The following is a 23,838-nucleotide window of genomic DNA, read 5'->3' on the forward strand; positions in this document are numbered from 1 at the left end:
CTCCGTCGACGTCCGGAGCCTGCTAGCCCGTCGGGCAGCTGTCGAGCCGCGGGAACCCGTCCGTGGGCCGGCCCGGGCCGCTTGGGCCGCCGCTGCCCCATCGCTGACCCCCGCGCGAAGCTGCGCACACAGACTGGAGACATTTTCCCGGCCGGGCCTCCCGTCCACGCCGCGGCCCTGGGGTTAGGGGCGGCCCGCGCCCCTCGCAGTGGGGGGCGCCCCGACTCGCCGGGGGCGGGGTCACGTCCCACCCGGGCCGCCGAGGGCACCGGCGCTACGGAAACCTGAGCGTGGCCAACAGCAGGGGCTTCCTGGGCCACCTCCCCGGGCGCCCGAGGCCCGAGGCGGGTGCGCTGGCCGCCGCCGCCCCCGAGCCGTCGTGGGTCCCACTCTGGCGCCCAGCACCTGTGGACACCCGTGTCCAGCGTCTGGAGCGCCCCTGAGGGAGCCGAGCCCCAGGACAAGACATGCTACTACTCCCGTTTCCTGCCCCCTCGGAGCCGCACGGAGTGGGTGAGGCGGAACCGGGTCGCTGCCCCGAGGAGCCCCCCGAGCTGAGGGCGGCCAGGCCCTGCGGCGGGGGTGCTGGGGCCTACTCCGGGATGGCGAGCAGGTGGGCCTCGGTCCGCCGGCCGGCGCGTGAGGGAGGGCGCCCGGCGGGAGTACGCCGCTGCCCTGCACCCCCCCGGGGTCCGAGCAGGCCCGAGCGAGCGCGGCGCCCGCGTCGGCCCCACTCCCGGGGCATGACCCCGGGGGACCCCGCGTTGGGGCGGCCAACGGCTGCCCGGGCCCAGGCCGCCCGGCCCCGAGGGCTCGGACGGACGGCCCGGCCGCCCAGGGCAGAGGCGCCTCTAGGGGAAGGGGAGATGCTTCCGACTGCTGGTGTGTGTGTGTGTGTGTGTGTGTGTGTGTCGGGGGGATGTTGTGTTTTGTGGGGGTCGGGGGTCACAGCCCTCGCTGGAGTGGTGGGGGAGGGCGGCTGGCGCAGCTGGCCGCCGGTGGGCGGGGTCACAGGCGAAGTGGTGTGTTGTGTGCGCGCGCGCGCGCGCGTGTCTGTGTGCGCGTGTGTGTGTGTGTGTGCGTGCGTGTCTGTCTGTGTGTGCCCGGAGTGCGGGCGTGGGGGAGGGAGCTCGCGGAGGAGGCTGGCCGCTCGCGCGCAGGCGCAGGCGCTCCGCCGTGCTGGAGACCTGGAAGGAGGCGGGCCGGGGAGCGGGGGCGGTAGGGGCCGGCCCGAGGGCTTGCGGGCTGACGACGCGAGGTGGGGAGGGCGGGGAACCGCGTCGGCGTCGCGGGGCGCGGGCGATTCGAGGCCGACGCGTCCGCGCGTGCGCGCGCCGGCCCGTGTGTGTCCGCGTTCGAGGGAGGGAGGGAGGGGGGCGGGGGGGGGCGGAGAGTGACGCGTGCGCGTTCACGTGTGTCCCGGAGAGCGGTAAGAGGCGCTGGGAGGCTTGAAGGAGGTGGGGGGGGGGGAGTGGAGAGACGACGCGGGAGGGGGGGGGGGCGGTGAGGAGACGGCGCCTGCGCAGTCAGCCCGGAGGAGCTGTGTGTATGTGAGAATCTGACGGGTTCAAAATGGCGGCGGCTGCTTCAGCGGATCCTCCTGTGTGAGGGAAACAACACCCCTCCCTAGCAGCGGCGGCGGCAGCGGCGGGTCGCAGAGCACCTTTCCAGCTCCCGGGCCTGTCGCGGCTGTTTCTCTGCCGGGCAGGGGGCTCTTCTGGTGGAAGGACAACGACAGGGGGCCCATCCCCCGGAGTCCCTCCTCTGCGACTGGGGAGTAGCCGGGGGTGGGGGGATCGTCCCGCAGCGCGGAGCCCCGGCTTAGGGGACGACGCAAAGGCAGCGGGGCCCCCCAGGCAGAGCGCTTGGCTGTTCCCGCCCCCTCCGCCCCCCGGGGCCGGGGCCCGCGTTCCGGGGGGCCGGGCGGCGCGGCGAGCGTCGGCCGGGTGGATCTCAGCTGATCGGCCGCGGCTCCTGGGCTTCGGGACGCCTGTGGTCGGCCGAGGGTGCCGAGCGGAGGTGCTCCTCGCGGCCGGCTTGGCCCGGGTCTCGGGCTTGGGGCTGCTGACCGCCGGCCCGGGGGAGTCGCCGAGTGGTCTTGCTCTCCTCTCCTAACGCCTCGGACGCCGAGTCTGTAAAGCCAGAAGGGGAGGCTTGATTCAGTAACTGTTTCCTCTTTTCCGGGTCGCCCTGACCCTTTTCTGGATTCTGGGTTAATACACAGAAAAACCGAAGACGACGTTAGAGATTTAATTTTTTCTGTTTTTGGAATCTTCTCTCTTGGACAAGAACTCAAGAACAAAATCCCCGGTGAGATTTCCCCTCCCCCCTCCCCCGCCCTGGGAAGTTTGGTTCCCTGTCTTATCTAAAGACTTGATGTAAAGTTTTTATTTCTTTGCAAGGGGTGAACCATAGAAACGGCTTTTCCCTGGGGGAGCAGTCGAGGTTTGCCGCTTTGCTGTCCAGCCCTGGCGGCACTCGTCCAGGGGGTCAGACTGTGTCCCTCGCGACCGAGGCAGAGGAGGGCAGTGCCACGGACTGCTCTCGCAAACTATGTCATCGGGTCCTCCGAAAGGATTCCGTTAACGTGGCCGAAATATATTTATGAGAGGAAAACATTTGCATTCCCAATGGAAGCCATTATCCAGGAGAAAGAATATTTAGAAAAATGAAAACTCTTGCTTGGTATTATGGATTGATTGACGTGCCAGCCTGTCTTTATTTAATAGAGGTTTCAGTCGTTTCATTTATTATTTACCCATCTAGATCAGATGGTGTTTTTTGCCTCTCCGTATTGCAACTCTCAAATTTGTTTCCGAGTTGTACACCTTGAGTTGAGGTGGAGGGTAGTTCGGGGAAGGCAACAATTGTGAACTGCCTTACTAGAAGGATATGGGACATTGGTTTGGAGTCTCTCTATAAAACCTAATTTTTCTTGCCCTCTTTTTATGAAATTAACCTCCCCTTTTTGCTCATAGTTTGTCATTACTTGTTTGAGAACTCATTTGATTAGCATCTGGATTAGTTTTGTACGTACTTCCGATTGGTCATTCAGGCTTTAGAAATAAAAGCCCTTGCTGGGTTTGGTGGCCTTCGCCTTTGATCCCAGCACTCAGCAGAGGCAGTCAGATCTCTTGTGACTTTGAAGTGAGCCTGGTTTACATGGTGAGTTCCAGGACAGCCAGGGCTATGTAGAGACCCTGTCTCAGAAAAACAGAAGGGGAAAAAAAAGTTCTGAGCCTTTTTTTTCTTTCTATTTATTTACTTATTTCTTTATTGCTAACGTTGCCAGGAAGGAGAGTTTTTCTAACTGTAATCCTATGGGCAGAAACAAAGATGTGACCAGGTCCTAAGGAACTGAAACTAAGTCTTCTTTTGCTTAGGCCTTCTATAGTTGTGATGTGATTAATGTTGAGAAGATATGGCACCATTTGCCCAAGAGAGTAAAGGTTCCAAATACATGAAAAGGATTCTCAGCCTGTAACTTAATGAGAATAAAGTGTAAATTTGAGAATGAGTTCTTATTTCTGTTCATTTCCTTTACAGTTTGGTTCCTAAGAAGGAAGAGGAAGGCAGCCCCAGAGCGGTTTCTTTACAGTCCTTTCATCAGAAGAGTGAGAGATGGAACCTGAAGAAGAAAGGATTCGCTACAGCCAGAGATTGGTTAGTATTTTCAACTCCCTTCTTTTGAAAGTAATTATTTTAGGTGACATTGCAGTGTACCACAGGACGGGTGAAGGTATAATAATACCTTGTGTGTTTTTTTTGTCAAGTAGTTAGAACCTTAATTCATCCTGTTTTGAAATGGAGTTACAACCTAAACTTTTATAGAAATCATTGCAAATCTACAAATCAAAGTTTTTTTGTGGATTGCAACCCAAGTAAGATTCTTAACTTGATAATACTGATATTGTAGTAAATCTAATTGAATGTATTATATTAAGATTAAATTTTAGGAACAAACCAAAGAAGGATAGTTTTATTCAATATATTAGTATTAGTATTATTTGACTATTTAAAATTTGTAGATTTTGAGGTGTTGAGTTAATAAGCTATGGATTTTTTTTTTTTTTTTTTTTGGTAAGTTAACAGTGGTTTTTTTTTTTTTTTTTTTTTTTTTTTTTTTTTTTTTTGGTTTTTGGTTTTTCGAGACAGGATTTCTCTGTGTAGCTTTGTGCCTTTCCTGGAACTTGCTTTGGAGGCCAGGCTGGCCTCGAACTCACAGAGATACGCCTGCCTCTGCCTCCCGAGTGCTGGAATTAAAGGTGCGCGCCACCACTGCCCGGCACGACAGTGGTTATTTTAATAAGTTAACAGTTTGATAAGTTTGGAGGGTTGTTGAGGGGATTGATTGAGGACAATATTGGATGCTGATAAAGTTCTGTCTTAATATTTTGGAAGGAATTTATGAGATATGTTACTGAAAGAAAATTTTGTCAAAGTTTTGAGGGATTAGCTTGTATGTGCATTTGAATATTTTTAGTCCTGCTTTCCTCTCAGGGTTTCTCTATTAGAGTTTAAGAATTTGTCTTTATTTTTTCTCCTTTGTCATAGAGACCATTATTAGTATTATTCACCATGTATTTATTTTGATCATTTGAATTTGTGTTTGTAGAGTGGGATAGGAGGAGAGCCACAAAATTGTATGTGAAATCTGCTGAACTGAAAGGCTTAAAATATTACTGAAGAATTTATGTGGTTTTATTTGGCTCTGGGTTTAGACTGTTTGGAAGAAAAGTGAGTAAATAGTTCCCTAATTCATTATCTGGTGATCTTCACTCTTAGAGAAAAGGCTATAGGTTTCTTTTATTTGCTTTTTTGAGATACATTCTCACACTATAGCCTAGGGTGGCCTGCAATTTGTGGCAGTCCCTTCTGCCTCAACCTCATGAATACTTGGATTTCAGTTGTGAACTGCTTTGCCTGCTTTCTTTTGGCTTTTTCTTTAGTATGCTTGTTAAAAAAATTTGATGTGGAAGGCTAGAGAGATGGCTCAGTGGTTAAGAGCACTAGCTGCTCTTGCAGAGGACTTGGTTTAATTCCCACATGGAGCTCACAACTAAGTGTAACTTCAGTTCCAGAGGACCTGATACCCTCTTCTGACCATCTTGGTAGCAAGCACACACATTCACAAACACACATGCAGGCAAAACATTTACACAAAATAAAATATCTAATTAGTTTTTAATGGTTTGATATGTATTGGCAAGTGTATCTAATATGCATATGTTCTGGTCAGCTGTATTTCAGGGATTTGTTTTATATCTGTAAGTCCATATCCATTTGTAAGATTTTATGCTGGGTGGTGGTGGCACATGCCTTAAATCCCTGTACGTACCTATATAAATAAATAATTGTGTAATGCATAGATAAAATCTTTTTTTATTTTTATTTATTTTGTGTGTGTGTGTGTATATGTGTATGTGTATGTCTCTCTCTCTCTTTTTTTTTTTCTTCCCCGAGACAGGATTTCTCTGTAGTCCTGGCTGTCCTGGACAACTCTAGACCAGGCTGGCCTTGAATTTAGAGATCCACCTGGCCTCTGCCTCCTGGGTGCTGAGATTAAAGGCATGTGCTACCACACCTGATCAAATATTTATTTATAAACATAAATACATATAGTTAAAATAAATTTAAAGATTTGCTTTATTTAGGTGTACAAGTGTCCACCTACATGTATGTATGTGTACCACATGCGTGCAAATACCACAGAGGCCAGAAAAGGACACTGGATCCCTTGGAATTGGAGTACAGACTTTTGTGAGCCACTATGTAGGTGCAGTGTACTAATCCTGGGTCTCCTTCAAGAACAGCAAGTGCTCTTAACTGCTGAGCCATCTCTCTAGTCTGTGGAATTAGCTTTTAAAGTTTATAGAATTGTTGAACTGTCTGTCCCCCTCCCCCCCCAGGGTTTCTCTGTGTAGCTTTGGAGCCTGTCCTGGAACTCACTCTGTAGCCCAGGCTGGCCTTGAACTCACAGAGATCTGCCTGGTTCTGCCTCCCGAGTGCTGGGATTAAACGCGTGCGCCACCACCGCCAGCTGTTGAATTGTTTTGATAGATACCTAAAAGATCTTAGAGTCTACTGTTTAAAAGGAAAAGCCTTTTCAGCAAACAAAACTTCTCACATTTTTAGCAAAGTAGATAAGTTTTTTGTTTTGGGTTTTTTTTTTTTTTTTTTTTTTTTTTTTTTTTTTTTTTTTTTTTTTTGAGACAGGGTTTCTCTGTGTAGCTTTGAGCCTTTCCTGGAACTCATTTGGTAGCCCAGACTGGCCTCAAACTCACAGAGATCCACCTGGCTCTGCCTCCCGAGTGCTGGGATTAAAGGCATGTGCCACCACCGCCGCCTGGCCAAAGTAGATAAGTTTTGTGGTAAGGCTAACTAGAGATTCTGTGACTTTTGTCCTGGTAAGAGTTTTTTTTTTTTTTTTTAAATTATGTAAGGTGATTTCTACCTGTGGTATGCCACCCTTACTAGTATATTTCTTCTTAGACTATACTATGAACTATTGCACAGTGTCGTGTAAAATAATACACTGTATGTTTTGCGAGCATCTTTCTTAGGATTTTACATAATAATTTTGAGGCTTAGAGTGACTGATATCTCTTCCTTTCTAAGTCAATGTCAAAATTATATCTCAGTTATAAATGCCTTCCATAAAGAACTTTTTTTGTATGTGTGTACATTTATGCTTGTGTATATGTACATGCTTGCATGTGGAGGCCTTGATCACTTTGCTTTGTCTATTTTGTGTGTTCCCATACCCATATCTTTGCTGTTGTGCTCACCTGGAATGTAAGTGTGGAGGCCAGATGTTGACATTTAAATGTCTTCCTCTACTGCCCTCACTGTATTATTTTTATTTTTTTGGTAAAGGGGTTTTAGCTAAACTGACTGGCCAGCAAGTTCCCAGATTCTGCCTTTTTGTGCCTCCCTTAGCCTTGGGTTTACAGATGTTTATGACCACATTCAGCTATTCAGCTTTCACATTGGAGCCATCTTCCAGCCCCCCCCCCCTTTTTTTTTTTTTTTTTTTTTTTTTGAGATAGGGTCTCATGTAGCCCAGGTTGGTCGAAGACCTTTTATATTTTTGTATATAGATGAGGATGACCATGTGACATTGAACTGATGTTTCTTCTTCTACCTCTGAATCCTGGGATTATAGACATGATCCACCATGCTCACTCAGCTTTTTACCAGAGTGCAGAAGATCAAACTGAGGTCTTTGTGCTTGCAGGACAGTTTACCGACGGAGCCATCTCTCCAGGCCCTTATAACATAACTTGTAAAAATTAATATATATATTAGTATATATATATATGTGTATATATATATATACACACATATATATTTAACATTTGTCTTAAAAAAATTGGGTTTACTATATAGATAAGGCTGGCCTCAAGTTTGTAGTAATCCTGCTTCTCCCTCCATCATGAGTGTTGGGATTGTAGGCACTATTACACGGGTTTTAAGTAAGATACTTTTTTGTTTGTTTGTTTGTTTGTTTTGTTTTTTGAGACAAGGTTTCTCTGTAGTTTTGGTGCCTGTCCTGGATCTGGCTCCATAGACCAGGCTGGTCTCACAGAGATGGCTCTTCCTCCTGAGTGCTGGGATTAAAGGCATGTGCCACCGTCGCCCAGCAAGATACTATATTTTTCATTGAGTTTTAAGACTTACGTGAAGGTTCAGTTCCTAGCAGCCCGATTTCCCCCCTGTAGTGACTCACAACCGCTTGTAACTCTGGTTCCAGGGGTTTTGATGCCCTCTTAAGATCTGTATGGGCTCTTGTATGTACATGTTACACACATATACATACACACAATAAATAAATGTAAAAAAGTAAAAATACTGATTCTATTCTTTCTTGTCCTTAAAGAGTTATAAATAAAAATAAAAAGAAGTATCACAGTGTGATAGGAAAAATAGCTCATTATTACTGCAAAGTAGCACACTTTAGTTGAATGTGCAGTGGTCCTTTATGAGTTCCTAATTCAAACAGCCATGGTCCACCAACACTTGAAAAGAGAATGTGTGTGTGTTGACCATGTACAGACATCTTTGTTATTAGTCCCATACAGTGATGTGTCATAATAACATTGAGGACAAACATACCATGTCGATTGTATACTTATCTTATGAGTTAGTCATGTAGGTTATGTCTGTACAAGTGTGCTCTGTGATGTTAGCAGGATAGTGAAATTACCCACTTAAGAGTGCATTCTCATTGTATCTTTTTTTTTAAGAGTGTGTCTCTGTCTTTAAGTGATGCAAAATGATTTGCTAATTTATTTTTCAGCATCCTTTAAGGTGGATTCTTTGTTTGCTTTTTGGTTTTTTAAGACAGGATTTCTCCGTGTTGTCTTGGCTGCCACTCTGTAGGCCAGTCTGGCCTCAAACTCAGAGACCTGCCTGTGCCCTCTCCCACCTCTCTACCCCTTGAAGGCTGGCACCACTACTGCTCAGCTAATAAGGTAGATTTTATGATTGCCTTTTACAAATTTGGAAACAGGCATAATGCCTTAAGAAATTGGGCCGGGCGGTGGTGGTGCACGCCTTTAATCCCAGCACTCGGGAGGCAGAGGCAGGCAGATCTCTGTGAGTTCGAGGCCAGCCTGGGCTACCAAGTGAGTTCCAGGAAAGGCGCAAAGCTACACATAGAAACCCTGTCTCGAAAAACCAAAAAAAAGAAAAATATATATATATTTGTACCACACACAAAAGCTGATAAAATTTTGCCGGGCGGTGGTGTCGCACGCCTTTAATCCCAGCACTCGGGAGGCAGAGCCAGGCGGATCTCTGTGAGTTCGAGGCCAGCCTGGGCTACCAAGTGAGTCCCAGGAAAGGCGCAAAGCTACACAGAGAAACCCTGTCTCGAAAAACCAAAAAAAAGCCGGGCGGTGGTGGCGCACGCCTTTAATCCCAGCACTCGGGAGGCAGAGGCAGGCGGATCTCTGTGAGTTCGAGGCCATCCTGGGCTACCAAGTGAGTTCCAGGAAAGGCGCAAAGCTACACAGAGAAACCCTGTCTCGAAAAACCAAAAAAAAAAAAAAAAAAAAAAAAAAAAGAAATTGGTCCTGGGTTATCTAGCTAAGCACGACTAGCACTAGAATTCAAAGTTGGCAGTCTGGTTAAGCTTTACTAAACTGTTCAACTTTGTTGGTGGTACTTTTTCATGTTTTGCTGATGAATGAATTTCAAGTATTTACCAAATTATCTTTCTCATTCAGGAGATTCATTCAATTAAATATTTGTTGAGTGCTTATGCTGAGCCAGACACTTAAATTTTCAAATACTGTAGTGTCAGGTACTGCTGAATACTTTGAGGAAATTATGAGGGTAATGAGATGCTTGTAGAGTCAGGAACACTTTTAGATTCGGTAGTCACTGAAAGGTTCTCTGAGAAGATGGCATTTTATATTGAGACCTGAAGCTACTCTTGTGGAGCGAGCTAATTGAAAGTCTTAAATAGGAATGAGAAAGTATCAGTAACATTTAACCATGTATCAGACCGTATGGAAAGGCTCTTAGGATAGAGTAATATGCAAAGTAGACGTAGTCTGTTTGCCGTGGGATCTCTACTTTGGTGAGTCAAACATTAAACAAATACTTGTACTAGTCATCTTAGTTATGGTTATGCAGAGGGCTGCAGAGAAATACAGCATGCAGTCTGTATAATAACCCAATCTAGTCTACACTAAGTAATGGGGCTGAAGTATCAGAAGATACTTTTGCTAAGAGTGTTTAGAGTTGAGACCTGAATGAGGTGAGAAAAAGATAACTAGGCAAAATGGATGAGTGATTATTATACACAAAAATCCCAAAACTGGAAAGGATTTGACATTTTTTGAGAGACCTTTCAAGCAGTTAAAACACTAAAAAGGTCAGTTTAACTGTAGAGATGTAAGTGAAGGAGTTAAAATATTGACAAAATATTATGAATGTTGTGGGAAGACAGAGACTCAACAGGGTATAGTATGTTTAGATTATAATATCTGTGACTGAATTGCAGAAAGAATTGGAATTGCTAAACTTAGACAAACCAAGGGAGAGTGCAGAAATGGTTTTGTGACCAGTTAGGACACTGCAGTGGTTCAAACAGTATGTTGGTATGGGATTGTTGAGAGCTGATAGGAGAATTCAAAGGAATGATTTGAAAAATACTTACAGAAAGCATCATAGGTTTTTCCATTTATTAGATATTTTCAGAATGAATGTAAAGGAGGTGTGGATGTGATTCCCAGGTTTCCTCCTTTATGGCTTAGAGTGTAGTGCATTCATTAAGATAAGGCACAGTTTTTACTCCCACCCCCACCCCCCCTTTCTCTGTAATAGCCCTGGCTGTCCTGGAACTCACTTTGTAGACCAGGCTGACCTTATCTTACAGAGATCCATGCCTGCCTCTGTCTCCTAAGTGCTGGGATTAAAGATGTGTGCCACTAACACCAGGCCCAATTTTATTCTCTAAAAGTCAATTTTCAGTAATTATATATTGAAGGAAACCTCTTGGATCCTTGTTTTGCCTGTGCCTCATGATATCTAACTGAAAACAAGATAGAAAATTCAGTTTTGTCTGTGTAGTATGTTACTGCAGCCAAGCATGATTCTTTTTCATGGCATATACATAGCATGGTACCATTTATATCATTGAAACTCTCATATTACTGGATGGTTAACTGCATACAGCAAGGACAAACGAGAATGTAGCACAGTTAATTTAATGTTCTGTGGTAAAGTGCTGGTGGCAGTGCTATAATGATCAAGAGAGTGGTATTCAGGAGAGAGCCAAAGGGAAGGGGGTGCCAAGGAATGATAATTTGTTATGACTTTTTGCTTCACTTCGGGTCGTTAGAGAAAGACAGACTTCATGTTCCTTGAACCATTGAGTTACTTTTTGTGTGTGTGTATGGGAGTATGCTTTCAGAGGCCAGAAAAGGGTAGGTATCAGATACACTGGCACTGGATTAAAGATGCTTGTGAGCTGCTTGACATGTGCACTAGGAACTAAACTGAGGTCTATCTGCTAAACATTCAGGTCTCCAAGCACTCTTGACCGCCAATAATATCAGTATGCCTTGTGTCCTTGGAACACTGGCTGGGACTACTAGCTAATAAAGAAAGGACAGACACATGTACACAAAAGCTGGAGTCAGGTGGGCTATGATGAAGTGGCACCACCTATGCAGCAGCCCAGAACCTTAGCACCTTTATTATGTACAGAGCAAGATGAGTTAGCAAGTCTGGGTAGGAGATGTCTATAGGTGAGCAGTCTCAGACTGTAAACATTGGCGGAAGGAGCCAGCAGTGGCGGCGCATGCCTTTAATCCCAGCACTTGGGAGGCAGAGGCAGGAGGATCTCTGTGAGTTCGAGGCCAGCCTTGGCTACAGAGTGAGTTCCAGGACAGGTTCCAAAACTACACAGAAAAACCCTGTCTCGAAAAAAATAAAATAAATTAAATAAATAAATAAAATTGGAGGAAGGAGCTGAGCTTTTTAGTTATTGCAACATTCAAACGTGACCAGAGGAAGGCTTTGTCATCCCTCTGAGCCTTACTGGGGCGTGGGGAGAAGCTTTGCTTTCCTATGGATCTGAGGCATTGTGTCCTTGACATGGCAATGCCATGTCAAGAATACACATTAACTCAGGACTTACCTGTTCCTACACATTCACTCAGGGTTTCCTCCACTCCGGCGCTATGACAGTGTCTTCCCCCAGGTCAGAGTTTCCTATTAAGTTCTTATAGCATAGAACTTATACCTTTTATGCTTGGTACTTACCAGAATCTGCATTTTGGGTTTTTTTTGTTTGTTTTTTAAATTTTATGTGTATAAGTGTTTTGCCTGCATGTATTTAAGTGTACTGCATGCATGCCTGGTGTCCTCAGAGGCCAGAAGAGGGCACTGGATCCCCTATAATTGGAGTTAAGGACCTCTGTAAGTGCCTTATAGATCCCAGGAACTGAACTGGGTCCTCTGCAATAGCAACAAGTAATCTTAACATCTGAACCATCACTTCAGCTCCCTTATTTTTATTTTTTTAACAGATAACAAAAGAACATAATGAAGTGTCATGTGGTGATTGGTAAATTCAGAAGAATTGACATTTTAAACCAAGTGTGGTAGCACATGCCTTTAGTCTTAGCACTGGGGAGGCAGAAGCAGGTAGATTTCTATGAGTTTGAGGCCACCTTAATCTACATAGAGTTCCAGGATAGCCAAGCTATATAGTGAGACCTATCTCAAACCAGCCACCTGGCTTTTTAGAGAATGTATTTTTAATTATGTGTATGTGCATGTGAGTTCAGGAGCCCACAGATGAGGCTGTCATCCAGAGGCGTCAAATCCCTCTGGAGCTGAAGTTAGAGGTGCTTGTGAGCCACTCAACATGGGTGCTAATAAACAAACTCAGGTCATCTATCAGAACAGTGCTCTCAACCACTGCCTTCTCTCCAGCTCCCAGGAGTTCTGGGATTAAAGCCATGCAGTACCACCACACCTAGCTGCCTTCTTTCTTCCATTTTAAGATAAGAGCTCTCTCAGTAGCCCAAGCTGGCCTAAAACTCATGGTAATCTTCCTATCTCCGCTGGTGATAGGATTATAGACATGAACCACCATGCCTGCCTAAATTCTACTTCATGAACATTTTAAAAAATGTTTAATGTGCATAGTGTTTTTTCCTTATGCTTGCAGAGGCAAGAAGAGGAACTGTAGTTAACAGCTAGCTGTGAGCCACAGTGTGGAGTTCTTGGTTCATTAATGCCCTTGCAAGTTCCAGTTTGACTCAGGATAGCAAAGACATAAGTAGGGATTTTTTTGAATATATTATTAGAATGACCACATGGATTCCATAAAAGGAAATATTAGGGGATATAACTTACTTATAATTACAAAAAACAACCACCTGAAAGCAACCTTAGCCAGATTGCTGGCTCCCCATTCCCAGAATTTCTGATTAAGTCTGGCAAAAGATCTGAGCATTCTGTTTCCACCTATTTCCCAGATAATGGGGTCAGGGACCACATATTGAAAGTAACTGGATGTAATGTCATATGTTTGTAGTTCTAGCTCCTGGGACGAGGTGGAGGCCAAAGGACAAGATTTGAGACCTGTCTAGGCCATATGAGTATGTGGGGACATTGTGAGGAGGGAGAGAAAAAGAAGGGGGAATTTTAAAAAACAAAACAGAGCCAGTTAGTTAGATGTTTCAACAGGTACTTGGCCACCAAGCCTCGTGAACTGAGTTCCATCTGATCTCTTGGGAGGCCACCTGATGTTCATAGTTATACAAGTCTCAAAACAGAAGTTTTGGAACAGGGCATGTTATACACCTTATAATCTCAGTACTTGGGAGATGAAAACCAGAGGAACAGGAGTTCAAGGGTATCCTTGGCTAAGTAGTGATTTCAAGGCTAGCCTGGGCTATATGAAACCCTGACTCAAAACATTTTATGTCAGTTTTTGGTGGTGGTGGTTTATTATTTTACTAGTTATGCTTTTTTTTGGGGGGTTGGTTTTATTATTTTACTAGTTATGTTTTTTTTAAGAAGCATCAATATTTATTTGTAACAAAGGAGTTTGTATAGTGTTGAAAATCTACAACTTCTTGTTAAATTCACATTTGCACTTCATCTTTTTAAACAAACTTTTATAATCATTATTTTATACAGATACAGATATAGATATGTAAATACAACATTGAGTTCAGTGGTCCTTCAGCATTTAATCCCTTCACCTGGGATTAAAGGTGTGTGCCACTGTGCCCAGCACTCGTCTGTCTTGCTTCCTTCTATCAGTTTGGTAAGACATAAAAAAATAAACATATAACTTTATGACAACTTAATTGGAAGAAGATTAAAAAGGATTTCCCATTTCCTGTATCCCCGGTATGAAAGTTAGATAATTAGATACACTGGTTGTATAAATACTAGAAAGTTTGTTGTTTTGATTTTCGGGAGAGGGTCTTGATGGGTAGCTCAGGCTGACCTGGGATTTCTTTTGGTGTATGTGTGTATATATATATATATATATGTGTGGTGGGGAGACAGGATCTCTCTGTGTAGCCTTGGCTGTCCTAATGAAACTTCTGTGTAGATCAGGTTGGAACTTTGGACCCTATCTGTCTCAGCCTCCTGAAAGCTGGGTTATAAGTGTGTGCTACCACTCCAGGTTAAAGAAAATAAATCCAAAATACAGTCATCCTTACTATTTTAGCCTGTTTCCTTCCAATTGTTTTCCATACATTCAGAGGAGTTTGGAGTTTTATATGCTGTCTTGCAGTTTATAGTAATTTTCCATATCATTAAAAGCACATGTGAAAAAGTATTAAAAGTTATACTGCCATTTCCTAAAGCTTATTTCTCTGTTAATAAATATTAGGACATTGAAAACAAAACATAAGTGGGCATGGTGACACACACTTAATAATTCCAGTACCTAGTTGGCCTAGGCAGGAAGCTGGAGCATTCTAGGTCAGTATAGGATACATAGTAAGAAGCTGTTTGGGAAAAAAAAGAAAGAAAGAAAAAATTCAGTGGCAGTGAGTTTTTTTATGTATTTGTTTTATCTTATATCCGTATCATTATAGGATAGAATACTTATAGGAATAAGTATTCTAAAGTTGTGAATGTTCTGAAAAAACTATGGAAATTTCAAAGATACTCCAAAAGTCACTAGCTCAGATGCCATCGTATGAAAAACTTTTTTCATTTACATTTTCCATTTCATTTAAATTTTTTGTTTGTTTGTTTTGTTTTTTGTTTTTTTGAGACAAGGTTTCTCTGTAGCTTTGTGCCTTTCTTGGAACTCGCTTTGGAGACCAGGCTGGCCTCGAACTCACAGAGATCCGCCTGCCTCTGCCTCCTGAGTGCTGGGATTAAAGGCGTGCGCCACCACCGCTCTGCCCATTTAAAATATTTTGAAATCAGTTCTAGTACTTTTATTTCATAGGTAGCACTGAATACTTTGCATATGTTTATCAATCTATTCTTTCATAAGTATCTTTTGGCATTGCTGGGGCTGTTTGCTGAAGGACTTTATTAGCACTGGCTTAGGTGTGAAATAGTCTGTTCAGCTTCTGAACAGAAGTATACATTGGATGAAGTGTCATACATAGAAAAAGGACATGAAATGTCATATAGTTCAGTAAAAAATACAAAAAAAAATCAATACCTGTGTAACTGCCACTCAGTCAAGATTTGGCATTGTAGTCTGGGCATGAGCATGGGCCTGTAACTCCAGCCAGCACTCAAGTAGCTAAAGGAAGAGGATCAGGAATTCAAGATCATCCTTGGCTACATAGTCAGTGCTACGCAAGCCAGGGCTACATAGTGAGACCTTGTCTTAAATCCCACCCAAATACTGGAATAGTGCCCACCATAAAAGCTTCCTAATGACTCAGTGGATTTCTTTTAAGATTTATTTGTGTGTGTATGTGCATGCACACCCAAGAGGGAGAGGGTCTTCATGAGTATGCACATGTATGTAGGGATGTATGGAGGCCAGAAGAGATGTCCTTCTCTTTTTTCTTTAACTTTTTTTTTTCTTCCCCAAGAAAGGGTTTCTCTGTGTAGCTTTGGCTGTCCTGGAAGCCACTCTGTAGTCCAGGTTGGCCTCTGCTTCCCAAGTGCTGGGAATAAAGGTGTGCGCCACCACTGCCTGGCCTGGGGTGTCCTTTTCTTACCATTGTCCATGTATTCCTTTGAGGTAGAGTTTCTCCCTGAACCTGAGCTTTGCATTTTCTAGGCTAGACTGCAAAATCTCAGGGATCTTTCTGTCCTGTGCCTACCTACCCCTTAATGTCTACTTGAATGTACCATGGGATACCCAGTCTGTTAGGTCATTACTGCTCTCCAGACTGGTCCTCACAGCAAGCCCTTAGCCATTGAGCTATCTCCATTTCTGGATTTTAAACAAATCAAAACAAAACAAAACAAAACGGTTTGTGTGTTGGGGTGGGGGAGGTAATGTGTATTAGCATAGTCAAGCAACTATCCTGAGATGCTTATACACACACTGAGCACTCTGTGTTAATTTCTGTGCTTAAATTTTTTTTTAAGCTCTTTCAAATAAACCCCTCTCTGTTTCATTGAAAAACAACAACAAACACAATTCAGCCAGTGTGGCAGTGTATACTTTTAGTCCCAACACTCAGGAGGCAGAGGCAGGTCTCATCTACAGATGGAGTTCTAGGACAGTCAGGGCTACAAGACAGAGAAACCCTGTCTTGAAAAACAAAAAGCGAAATAAAACAAAAAGTGTAATTCTAGGGGGGTGCAAGGATGGCTCAGCAGTTAAGAGCCCTAGCTGTTCTTGCCGAGGACCTGGGTTCTATTCCCAGAACCCACACAGTGGCTCACAACCATCTGTAACTACAGTTCGAGGGCATCTGGAGCTGCCTTCTGGCCTCTGAGGGTACCACGCATAGTGTACAAACATACATGCAGTGAAACACTCATACACATAAAATAAAATTAAAAATTTATTTAAAACAATTCTATTATCACTGGTAAACAGAACAGTTTAAAATATTTCCATTGCTCAAATCTCTCCAATTGCCGCTTTTGCAGTGGTTGGTTGGTTCAAATCAGGGGTCAGGGTCTATCTACTTATCCTGTGTTGTTGATAAGTGCCTAACTCAGTCTGTCTGCCTGTCTCTCTCTTCTCGAGACAGGATTTCTCTGTGTTTCAGTGTGTAGCCCTGGCTGTCCTGGAGCTTGCTCTGTAGACTAGGTTGGTCTTGAACTCAGAGATCCGCCTGCCTCTGCCTCCCCAGTGCTCCTCTCTTTTTTCTTGTATGTCTGGGTAAATGGTCACCTTTCTGTAGAATTTAATCTTTTCTGGATTTCATTGACTACATATCCATCGTGGTTTATTTTCTTTCATTTTTTAATTTTGACACAGCGTCTCAGTATCACTGTGTTGGTATTGAACTCATGGTGATCCTCCTGCCTTAGCCTTATAGGTGTGTGCCATCATTGTGCTAAACAATTTTTAAACCACACTTTCCTGTTATGGTTTTGTCGTATGTTTTAAAAAATTTGATCTTGGAGCTCTCTCTTTGAGGGGAATGTGATAATACCCCATTTTGCTCATCAGAAAATGGCTCAGAGATGTAGAATGACTTGCCCTAAAGTTAAACATCTATTGAATGGCAAAGATGAGAAGTTAGGTCTTCTTTTTTTTTTTTGGTTTTTTTCAAGGCATGGTTTCTCTGTGTAGCTTTGCACCTTTCCTGGAACTCACTTGGTAGCCCAGGCTGGCCTCGAACTCACAGAGATCCGCCTGGCTCTGCCTCCCGAGTGCTGGGATTAAAGGCGTGCGCCACCACCGCCTGGCGCAATTCCTTTTTATTGACCATATTTCCTTTTTTTAACTGTATGCATCAGGTCTTAGCTAAGATATTACAGTAGCCTCTTGAGGGTTCTTACATCTTCATTCCTACTAGATAAAAGTTCCTCTTCTGGGGCTGGAGATACGGCTCAGAGGTTAAGAGCACTGGCTGCTCTTCCAGAGGTCCTGAGTTCAATTCTCAGCAACCACGTGGTGGCTCACAACCATCTATAATGAGATCTGGTTCCCTCTTCTGGCCTGCAGGCATACATGCAGGCAGAACACTGTATACATAATAAATAAATAAATCTTAAAAAAAAAAGTTCCTCTTCTATTACTTTAATGTGGGTGTTCTGTTGTCAGAGGAAAAATAATCCCACTATTGTCTTTCCACTTGCTCTATATTTTGAAGACAGGAGCTATGAGTAGTAACAGTGCCTGGTACATGTTGGATATTAAAAAACAAACAAAAACAGTTGTGTGTAATTCTGTCCCTACTTGTGTTTTATTTTTTTTTTCACGTTTCGCCATGTGGGGTAATCATTTATTGTAGATATAACCAATCGTCTTATTAAAATAAGAAACACAGAGCCAATGTAAAAGAGAAAGCCGAGAGGTCAGAGCTCAGAGATAAAATCTTACCTCCTGCAGTGCTCCTAACTTCCCCGCAAGAGAGAGCTTCTTCCTGTTTGTCTGTCTTTAAATAGTCTGTTCTGCCTTCTCATTGGTTGTAAACCCAGCCACATGACTGCCTCGTCACTGCCTGTAAGTACCGCCCTCCAGGTCTTAAAGGCATATGTCTCCAATACTGGCTGTATCCCTGAACACACAGAAATCTATCTAGCTCTTCTAACCATCATGCTCTTGCTATGGCTCTAATAGCTCTGACCCCAGGGCAACTTTATTTATTAACATAAAATTAAAATTACATTTCAGTACAAATAAAATATCACCATAATTTATGAAAAAAGATTTGACATCTGAATTATAAGCAAGATCAGAATGAACTACCTTGAATTTTTGTAGTACTTAAACGCTTTTCAATGTGTGTTTATTTAATTTTATTCATGCCACAACCATGTGAATAGTCAAATTAGTACCAGTAAAACCACTGTCAAAAAATTGAAAAAAGTCAAGAGAGAAGGAGACCCAGACTGGGCAACCACACTATATGCTTGTAATTTCAGCCAGCCTGGTCTACATTGGGGAGACCTTGCAAAAAAGAAAGAGAGAAGGGGCTGGAGAGATGGCTCAGTGGATAAGAGCACTGACTGCTCTTCCAGAGGACCCAGGTTCAATTCCCAGCACCCACATGGCAGCCAACAACTATCTCTAACTATTTCCAGAGCTGGGAAACCTGCACAGGTTGCCCCCTACCTGCTTGTGATAGACATTTTTGGTGTTGTATACTTTGGTCTCATAGTGTATTTAACTTTATAATTTCTGTGTAGCACCATATGTTCTGTTTGTGGTAGTTTTTGTTTTGTTGTTTCATCTTTGAGACAGAATCACATGTAGTTCATGTTGGCTTTGAACTTGTTAGGTAGCAAAGGATGACCAGGAATAATCTAATCTTCTTGCCTTCACTTCCTTAGTGCTCAAATTACATACAGACTTGAACCATGGTGCCTTACTTTATGCAGTTCTAGGGATTGTCTTGCATATCAGGCTATATCTACCCAGCCCTGACAATATTTTGTTTAAAAAAGAAATATACATGGGCTGGAAAGATGGCTTAGTGGTTAAGAGCACTAAGGACCCAGATTCAATTACCAGCACCCATATGGCAGCTCACAACTGTCTTTAACTCGAACCCTTGAGGATCTAATGCCCTCTTTAGGCGTGCACATAATACACATACATGCATGCAGGCAAAACACTAATATACATATAATAAATTAATTTAAAAAAAGATAGGCAGAGCCAGGTGGATCTCCGTGACTTTGAAGCCAGCCTGATCTACAGAGCAAGTTCCAGGACAGCCAGGGCTACACAGAGAAACCTTGTCTTGAAGAAAAAAAAAAGAAAGAAAGAATGAAAGAGGAAGAAAAAAATCATAAGTGACGTTCCGTGGCTTCAGAACGGCCATTCTAACTGTATAGAAGTTTACTGCGCTGGGCGTTGGTGGCGCACGCCTTTAATCCCAGCACTCGGGAGGCAGAGCAGGCGGATCTCTGAGTTCCAGGCCAGCCTGGGCTACCAAGTGAGTTCCAGGAAAGGCGCAAAGCTACACAGAAACCCTGTCTCGAAAAACAAAAACAAACAAACAAACAAACAAAAAAAAGTTTACTGCAATGCATACATTTGGGACTGGATGACTTTTTGAGTCTCTTCCTTAAACTAGCTGTGTTTTATTTGTGACTTAATTAGAATAAAATGATTTTTTTTTTTTAAGAAAGAAAAAGAAAAAAAAAAGATACGTGCCAGACGGTGGTGGCACCTTTAATCCCAGCACTGGGGAGGCAGAGCCAAGTGGATCTCTGAGTTCGAGGCCAGCCTGGGCTACTAAGTGAGTTCCAGGAAAGGTGCAAAGCTACACAGAGAAACCCTGTCTCGAAAAACCAAAAAAAAAAAAAAAAAAAAAAGATACGCACACACACATACATATTCCTATAATGTGTTCTAGGGATTGAACTTGGATTGCTATGATTGCATAGCAAGTGTTTTTTACCCACAGCATCTTGCTAGACCCCAAAAAGGATCTCGATGTTTTTTCCATTGATTTTTTTTTTTAAAGTTAGTATGCAGATAATCTTTACATACATATATACTGTTTTACTTTGTTCATATCCTTCTTTGTATATCTTTTCACAAAGAAAATACTATTTTCTGGGCATGATGGCTCACACTTATAATTCCAGTACTTGGAGGGCACAGACAAGTGTGTATGTTGGGGTGGGTTGCCATAAGTCGAGGCCATCTTTTACTACATAGAGTTCCAGTTCACCCCGGGCTACAGAGTGAGTATGTTTTGAAAGATAGAAAAAGAGCCAATCAGGGTGATGCACACTGTTACTGTCAGTTCTAGATTAGACAAGACCCTGGTTTGTTCCCTTTTAGGGTAGAGGAGGTGCTTCTTGGCTTTTTCACAACAGAAGTTAAAAATCTTTTTCTGAGTCAGGTGGTGGTGGTGGTGGTGGTGGTGCTGGTGGTGGTGGTGGTGGTGGTGGTGGTGCTGGTGGTGGTGGTGGTGCTGCTGCTGCTGCTGCTGCTGCTGCTGCTGCTGCACACCTTTAATTCTAGCACTCAGGAGGCAGAGGCAGGTGGATCTCTAATTTCAAGGCCAGCCTGGTCTACAGAACTAGTTCCAAGACAGCCAGGGCTGCACAGGAGAAATCCTGTCTCAAAAAATAAAACAAAATTTCTGTTCCTGTGTATTTCTTTAGCAGTGCTATGTAATCTAGCTGGTATTCTTCTAAGGCCACATTTATGTGACCTTAAATTTTAAAATTTGTGTTTCTGTGGAGGGGTGGGGCATGAGGCCAGAGGCCAACCTTGGTGTCATCCCTTAGAAGCTATCTATGGTTCATATTCATATGTTTTGTTTGTTTATATGTATATGTTCATGTATGTACCCTATTGACTAGCATTGGACTCTCTAGAGTTAGGCAGTTGTAAGCTGTCCAACATGGGTGCTGGGAACTGAATAGTCTTTTGCTTCATTTAAAGGCATGTGCCACCATGCCTGACAAAATTGGGTTGATTTTTAACTATATAAATAGGTAACATATATAATATGGACAAGGCTAAAGAGCTTGGTATCTCTAGTCCTCATCCATTCTGTCAGTTTGTCTATTCTTCCCTGTCTGTCATTGCCTTTTACATGCACACAGAGACTGCCTACATCATATCAGAACTAAAAGATAATTTTATGGGAATTTTGTTATTACCAGGTCTTAGAACCTATATTTTACATATTTAGTAACCAAAGAATAGCAAAATTCAATAATCTGTTATATAGTGGTTTGTTTTACACCAAATTATAGAATAAAGGAAAAAAACCTAGAAAGAAGAAACATAGCTTCATATAGTTTAAAATGTCTGTGTATGTACATTTGCTTTTGTTTAGTTACAAAGTCTCATGTATTCTGATCATCTATCTGGCTTCTAACTCTGATTGTGAGAATTACACGAATGTGTCACTATTCCTGGTTTCTACAGTTATGGGTTCAAATACAAAGCATTGTACATGCTAAACTGGCACTCTGCCAACTACATCTCCCAGCTACACATTTGCTCCCACTCCATCCCCCAATAATTAGATGAGAACTCAAAGAAATTCACTACCACTTAGTTTATTTTAAATTCAGAAGTAGGAAGGTCAGAGGTGCCATATAATAGTCTACACAGTAAACCATTACTGAAAAGTAGGCATTGGGTTTGGGGGAAGATAAATAGTTAAAATTGTTCTTTGCATTTCATTGATTCTTTTTTTTCCAAGACAGGGTTTTTCTATGTAGCCTTAGCTGTTCTTGGCTGTCCTTGAACTAACTCACTTTGTAGACCAGTCTGGTCTTGAACTCAGAGATTCACCTTCTTCTGCCTCCCAAGTTGTATGATTAAAGGTATGCACCACCACACCTAACTATATATTACTTTTGATTGAATTATTTGCAACTAATTTGAGCATCATGGTACAATATCTCTAATTATTTGAGCACTTAAAATTTCTGTGGATTGGGGCTGGAGAGAGAGTTCAGCAGTTAAGAGCACTTCTGTTGCTTTTGTTTAAGACCTGGGGTTCAGTTCCCAGTTCTCAAAACCATTTGTCACTCCAGTTCCTTCTTGTGACTTCTGTGGACGAAAGTTGTTCAGAGATATATATATGCAGACAAAACACCCCTACACATAAAATGAAAGATAATTTTAATTAAATTTCTCTAGATTGTATTTACTTATTGTTAAATTTTTGAGATGGTCTCATAACATAAGCTATAAGTCTTTGTTTTTGTTTTTATATATGAATATGAATGTTTTGTCTACATGTTTGTATGTGTACTTTGTGCTTACTTAATGCCAGTGGAGGCCAGAAGAATGTTTTGGGTCACCTGGAACTGTAGTTAAAGATGACTGTAAGCTACCATGTTGGTGTGGGGCTGCCAAACTCAGGTCCTCAGCAACGCAGCAACCCCACTGAGCCGTTGCTCCAGTTCCTACCTGGTAACTCTCTTCTTTTTTTTTTCCTTTTTCTTTTTTTTCCAAGACAGGGTTTCTCTGTGTAAACCGCTCTGGCTGTTTTGGAACTGGATTTGTAGAGCAGTCTGGCCTCGAACTCACAGAGATCCATCTGTCCCTGCCTCCTGACTGTTGGGATTAAAGGCATGTGCCACCACCATCTGGCCCCGCCTGGTAGCTCTTGATCCCTTCCCTTAGCCTTCCAAGTGCTGGCATTACATGTGTATAGCACTGTGCCCAACTTACTATATAGGATTTCTTTCCAAAGAATATGAATATGATGTTACCAGAAATATACTGTCATAGCTAAGGAAAGTGTCATTTTATAATAACCAATGATGTGAAGTTTCTAAATGTCCTAAATAAGTCTTTGTTGTTGTTTTTTGAGACAGGTACTTACTATGTAGACCAGGCTAGCCTCCAATTCTGAGGCTCAGGTATGAACCATCTCTGGCCTAAATAAAAATGTAAAGCTCTTGTCCCCAACTCCTCTCCTCCTTCAGTCCAGGCTTATGCACTACATTTGACTATTGACTGTAAGCTCTCATTATCTAGAACAGTGGACATTTCAACCATCACATCAAAACAAACCTGGCTATTTGATTTTGTGAAGTCCATCAAATAAAAGTACTTTTACAAAATCTTTTTGTCTTGCGATATAACTTGGCTTATTATGTAAACTAGATCGGCCTTGAACTCAGAGTCCTTATCATTTTTTGAAAACAAGTAAAACTAGACAGTCTTGATTACTCATGCTTTTAATTTCAGTGCTCAGGGCTCTCTGAGTCTGAGGCCATCCTGGTCAACAGAATTCCAGGACAGCCAGGGCTACACAAGAGAAAACTTCTCATTGTCCACCCGGAAAAGAAAACAAACAACAAGAAAAAGAAAATAGAGATAAAAATCACAACTTAAATTAACTATTTTCAGCAGTACAATTCAATAGTGTTTAGTACATTCAGACTATTTTGTAGGCCAGGTATGGTTGTGCTGGTCTTTAATTCTAGCAGGAGGGAGGCTGACCTCTTTGAGTTGGAGGCCAGTGTATGGTATGGTCTACATAGTGAGTTCCAGGCCAGCTCTACAAAATAAAAACCTTGCCTCAAAAAAAAAAAAAAAAAAAAAAAAAAAAAAAACAAAAAAAAAAAAATAAAATAAAATAAAACAAAAAACCCGTAACATCCATTTCTAAGCATCTAAGAAGAAACTTAATATTCACTCAACAACTACTCCCCGTTACTCCCCTGTCTCTGAAACCCATTTTAGTTGGATCTTGTGCCTGCAAGGACTTACTCCTTACAGTAATGTAATGTAGATGCTTCCTAACAGTAGAA

The 23,838-nt window shown here is 42.9% G+C and overlaps 1 protein-coding gene across 3 annotated transcripts in view; it reads left to right on the plus strand.

The window, feature by feature from the left end:
• Window positions 1–526: 526 nt before the first annotated feature.
• The window catches only part of Kdm2a (lysine demethylase 2A), an 88,253-nt gene continuing 64,941 nt past the window's right edge, over window positions 527–23,838 (plus strand). The window contains exons 1-2 of one of the 3 annotated variants that reach the window (XM_037208367.1): window positions 527–613; window positions 3,547–3,663. In XM_037208367.1, coding sequence (XP_037064262.1) covers window positions 3,622–3,663 — 42 coding nt within the window. In that variant the 5' untranslated portion in view covers window positions 527–613; window positions 3,547–3,621. Of the gene's footprint in view, window positions 614–1,380; window positions 1,430–2,221; window positions 2,311–3,546; window positions 3,664–23,838 lie in introns of those variants that run through there. The other 2 variants (XM_037208365.1, XM_028860654.2) reach the window with 2 other exon arrangements.

This window comes from Peromyscus leucopus, chromosome 1 (genome assembly GCF_004664715.2).
Source record: "Peromyscus leucopus breed LL Stock chromosome 1, UCI_PerLeu_2.1, whole genome shotgun sequence".
NCBI lineage: Eukaryota > Metazoa > Chordata > Mammalia > Rodentia > Cricetidae > Peromyscus > Peromyscus leucopus.